The sequence below is a fragment of the Lathyrus oleraceus genome, chromosome 3 (genome assembly GCF_024323335.1).
Source record: "Lathyrus oleraceus cultivar Zhongwan6 chromosome 3, CAAS_Psat_ZW6_1.0, whole genome shotgun sequence".
In the NCBI taxonomy this organism is placed as follows: Eukaryota; Viridiplantae; Streptophyta; class Magnoliopsida; order Fabales; family Fabaceae; genus Lathyrus; species Lathyrus oleraceus.
Genome location: NC_066581.1, coordinates 341,801,731 through 341,807,381, shown reverse-complemented (window position 1 = coordinate 341,807,381; position 5,651 = coordinate 341,801,731). Strand labels below are relative to the sequence as shown.

General features: G+C 36.9%; 1 protein-coding gene across 1 annotated transcript; it reads left to right on the top strand.

The window, feature by feature from the left end:
- The first annotated feature begins 3,379 nt into the window (after nt 1-3,379).
- LOC127131188 (uncharacterized) lies at nt 3,380-4,884 on the top strand. The gene is made up of 2 exons (XM_051060122.1): nt 3,380-3,506; nt 3,647-4,884. The coding sequence occupies exons 1-2, from the start codon at nt 3,380-3,382 to the stop codon at nt 4,882-4,884; spliced, it is 1,365 nt and encodes a 454-aa protein (XP_050916079.1).
- Nucleotides 4,885-5,651: the final 767 nt, after the last annotated feature.

Here is a 5,651-nt window from a genome sequence, read left to right as displayed (position 1 = left end):
CATTTTTGGCATAAAGGTTACACTTTCATTTGTGTAAAGTTGCTTTAACCCAACATTAAGTACCATTGAGCTCCCAAATGACTTTGACTATGATACATACCAACTCTAAACATCAAGTCCACTCCTACACTTCAGACAAAGCTCAATAAAACACTCCAAGCCCCCCATGTTTTTGCCATGCTTCCTACTTGGTGTTTTGTGCAAGAACCAACAAGGCAAGCAAACTAGTACAAGTCTTAACTATTTTATGATATTTGAGGCTTCTTGAACCCTTAAGGGTCCTATAAATAGATGAAAAATCCTCATCTATCCCTACACCAATATTTCTAGGAAAAACTCAATTCTTGAGAGCTTTTCAACCTTAACCTCCATTCTCTCTTTTGGCTTGTGCATTCTGCAAACCAAAGGTTCCAATCATCTTCTGGGAACTCATAAGCATTAGGAGAGGCATCCAACAGTAGCTGGAAGTAGTGTTGAAGAGGCATTGGACCTTGCTCCAATAGGTATATTCTTGCACTTTGAAACTCATCATACATACGTCATTTCATTTTGATTTCTGAAGCAAATATGTAGCATTTATTATGTTAAGAAGGATCATTAGCTTACATGACATTTATATTGTTGTTTATGTGAAATTACGTTGCATGAAACCTAAAGTTTCAGTTCTGGTTTTTGCCTTCGTGCATCTCCATCTTTGAGTATTAGTCAAAACCTATGGTACCATTGTGTTCCTTGCATTTTTCTATGTGATTTTGATCTTTATTTCATGAAAAATGGTTGAGAAATGAGAGAGATGTGATTGATGAAAGATTGGAAAAATAGTGGGAAAAAGAAAACGAAAATGAGAGAGAGAGGTTGAAGATGATGTTGAGTTGGCATTGGAAAAAGTCCATGGAACCCCAAGGACGTGGGTTCGAACCTGGCCAGCATAGTGTTTGTTTGTTCTCATTTGTTAAATGTTCATTTTTCTTCATAACTTCAAAAACCCATAACTTCATGATCCCTTAACCTTTTTGGCCCATTCTTTTTGCCATGTGTCCATAAGAATGTCTATTTTATGATGACACCAAAAAAATCCCAAAAATATTATTTATTTCACCACTTTTGATTGGATGGAAAACATGTGTTTTAAGTGTTTTTTAAGGCTCCTAATCGATTCTTTCGGCTTATGTCTTATTTGTTCTCGATGTTGAAGGTTTGTATTATTAAAGCATACTCTTTTAAATGTTGATTTTTATCCTTAACATGTTTGAACTTGATTATTTTCATACAACGTATCAATTGATTCACCTTGAAAACATGTTTGAATGAATGGTTAAGAGGTGATTAGGTTTCCACTTAAGTTTTGTCTTATCATGAACTTTGATTCAAGTCTAATGTTTATTTTGTGAAGATTTATAATGTGATGCATGTTTGACCTAAATTGGTTCATGTCGTGTTTACCATGTACCAATGAATGCTTTTACCATGTCAAGTATGATTTTGTCTTCACCATCAATATGTTGTGTCTTGTGATGTCATGTGAAACTTCGTCATGTCTTGTTTATGTCAATGCCTAAAAAACCATGTTTAACATTGTCATCCATACCTTGTGATTGCCATTGTACTTATGCCATATTTTGGGCCATAATGTTAATGCATGTTCAATCTTGTTATTTTTTATATCCAAGGGAAAAGAATCATGACATTATTGTCATTTTGCGTGTGTGTGTTCATCTATATTCTATACAGTTTTGCTTCCCCTTAATCCAAAAACTTCTAGATACAATCTTAGGTTCCCCTCAATTTAAACCTTAGGATTCTCTCTCTCTCTCCTTCTTATAACCACTTTCATAATAAACTTTGACTTAGGTCATTGTTTCTCCTTTTATTTCTTAATCAAATGATTCAAAACACTTAAGCATATTCAAAGATCTTTTCATAAGACCTAAAAAACACAAACTTAATTCAAAACCTTTTGCCACTTTGGCTTTTCCATGTTTAAAACCTTTTCATAAAAGGATTAGACACGAGTCATCCCTAGTTGAGATTTAAATCTCCTACCCCATAACATTGTTGAGATTGATATTGATTCTTTTCCATTTGGAAGAGGTATGTGGCATACTTGTTGATTCTATATCCAAGTGAGAGCCCTTCTTTCAATTTGATGCAAATATCTATCTTACACATGTTTGTGGTGGTTTAAATGGGAGTTTTCTCCTTAAGATGACAATTTGTCTCTTTCTCATAAAATCAACCCCAACAAATCCCTTCTTACTTTTGAACCCGAACTACGAGGTTTTGATCCTTCACGGGTACGTAGGCATAAGACTCAATGTCTTTCCAAATCATAAAACAATAAAAAATGTTCTTTTTCTCATCTCCCCAATCAAATAGCAAACAATTTTAAACCAAACACATATATTTGAAAGGTTCATGTAGAGTACTACAGATGATTAGGATGCTAATACCTTCCCTTTTCATAACACACCCCCGTACCTTTAGAATCCCCCCCCCATTTTTGCTTAGCTTAAGTTTAATCTTCTTGCTTTGCATATACATATTGGGTTTATTTTTGAATCTTTTCCCCTTTCCTTGGATAAATTAAAGTTCGGTGGTGATATTTTGATTCATGAGTCAAGTCTAATCAATAGCTTGGTCTCTGATTCTTCACCGCGACAAAAATGGCGACTTCACTGGGGATTCAATATTAAGTGGGTGATACCTAACTTGTTTATATGTGTTAATTATTATTTGTTGCCATGTTTTCTTGGGTTTCATTATGGAGATCTATAAGTGGTGACGAAATTCTAACCCAGATTAAAGAATACAAATAAGATAGGATGGTGGTATAATCAAAGTTACATGTCTGGAGTAATCCTAAGCATGATTAACATATGATATAACCCCGCTCAGTGGAGACCCCTTTGATGGTAATATTTGTTGTTACGAGTAAATCATAGTGTCATTATTATCTTCGATCTGGGAGTCTAAGAAACTGAGGACCTTTAGAACCCTTTCAACCCCTCTAAAGCCTTTTTAGGATGTAGTGTGGAGATTATTCAGGTGTAAGATCTGAGGTAATTGTTACGCGATGCTACACTTAGACGAGTTTCTCTTGAGAATATTATTGGTCTACGAGCAAGTTGTTAAACTGATAATATCCGAAAGATGGATCTATGACTCTGGGGACCACTTTAGAACCTTATTCTACAGGTACAAAATAAACCTATTAGTTCATACATTGTGGGATAGTTAGACCCTTGGCTCCATGCTTAATGTTAAAACCCTAAACTCATATTTGTGAAACATTCATTCATGCACTCATGCATCCATAAAAACCTTTTGCATAAAAACTAAGAAACTCAATAGTTTTCTTTTGCAAATATCGATAGGTAAAATGGAACTTGGAAGGAGGAATACCAAGAAATACACTTTCAAATGTCCTGACTTAACAGAATTGAAGAAGCTTGGTTTTATGATAGTTAGTCCAGAGGATTTCAGAGCTTTGTATGGAAGACTTATGGGTATCTTGAAGACCAAGGTTGAAGATGGAGTTCTCAACACACTGGTACAATTTTATGATCGACTCTACCATTGCTTCACATTTCCAAACTACCAACTTATGTCTACTCTAGAAGAATACTCTTATTGTTTGGTTTGCCAGTCTCTAACAAATTACCATTCAGTGGTTCAGAGAAGACCTCTACATCAACAACTATTGCAGAAGCACTTCACCTAGAAACGTCTGTTGTGAATGACAACTTCACTAAAAAAGGAGGGATTCTAGGTCTAACCTCTAGATTCCTGTTAGAGAAAGCATTTACCTTTGCAGAAGCAGATAGTAGAGATGCCTTTGAAGCCATTTTTGCTCTACTCATTTATGGAATTGTACTCTTCCCAAACATTGATGACTTCGTGGATGTTAATGCTATACGAATCTTCTTAATTGGTAACCCAGTACCCACATTACTTGGAGATACCTACCATTCTATCCATCAAAGGACTAAGAAAGGTGGTGGAACCATTCTTTGTTGTGCACCTCTCCTATATAAGTGGTTTATTTCTCACTTGCCCAGATCCAGGCTCTTCAGGGAGAATCCGCAGAAGCTTAGATGGTCTCAGAGGTTCATATCCATTGATCAAGGGAGTATACATTGGTATGACCCCTCCTATGATGTTGGAGTAATTATTGACAGTTGTGGTGAATTTCCTAACGTACCTCTCATTGGTGTACATGGGGGAATTAACTATAACCCCATCCTTGCCAGACGCCAGTTAGGATATCCTATGGCAGATAAACCCGACAACCTTCTATTGTCAGGTTTCTTTTACCTCAACGACGAAGAGAGTTTCGGTTTGAAGGATAGAATCATACATGCTTGGCGTAACATTCACAGGAAAGGAAAAGACCGATTAGGAAGACAGAATTGTGTTGCTTTTGAGCCCTACACCCAATGGGTTTGTGCTAGAGCCAGTGAACTTAAGATGCCATATGCTCTTGAGAAAACCTCATTCCCTTTTGCTATAACATCATCATCCCCCATTCCTATTGATAATAGGGAAGAGTTTCAAGAAGTTTTGGATATGTTGAAATTGGAAAGAGACACTTGGGAAGGAAAGTACCATGTCTTGAATGATAAGAAGATGAAGATGGAGCAGCAGGTAAGGGAGAAGGATGGTCTGATTGAGATTTTGGAACAACAAGCCGTGAAGAAACATGAGGAACAAGAAAGTCTACTTCTCTCTAAAGTCCAGCCATTTTATGAGTACTCCAGCATACCTCCCACCTCAGGTGCTTGGAAGGGAATCGTCGACAAGCTTATGATCGAGAATGCTCAACTAAAGAGGCAGAAAAGGAAGAATCAGCTAGCAGCAGGACCTTCTACATATGAGATTCCTTAGGACTCATAGACTTAGATGTTTTCCTCTTGTACTATTTAGGATCGTTGAAATTGTATTTCACCCTTTGTAATCCCTCAATTGTTTAATAAAAAGAGGTTTTTGTTCAACTTATACCAAATTTTGTCTCTATAATATTTGCAATAAATTATTGAGTCTCTTAAAAATTAAAACTCATCTTTTGCATCTGCATATCATGCATCATTCAAGCACAAGTTCCCGCATTTCAAGAAACTTACACATGTCTTCTCCCTCCAATAGTCAAACTGAATCACCAGTATAATACTCGAGCCAGTCGCCATAGAAGGATGAGTCAACTTGAACAAGAAAACCAAGAGCTCAGGGAGGAAGTAATCACCTTGAAAGACAGTTTGGAAAGGCTTACTACTATGATGGACACTTTGGTGGCTGCTCAGAATCAGTCATCGAACAATTCTCAAGATCCATTGCAACGAATAACAATCTCTGAGAACGTCTCAACACCCATTCCAGTGGCGGCCGTCAATGATGAACAATATCACATGCCACCTGGTTTCCCTTGGGGCATGCCTCACGGTTATATGCCAACAGGATACCGCCCTTAAAACGTTGAAGCTCCAGTAGTGACTGCTGTGATGTATGTACCTCCTCATGTGGTGCATACAACTCCTTATAATGAAGAAAACATTTTTCACGCTGCTCCAAGTGAAGTTGTGGCAGTAGATGAAAGGTTAGAGGGATTTCAAGATCAGTTCTTAGAAATGCAAAGGGAAATCAATCCTCTTCGAGGT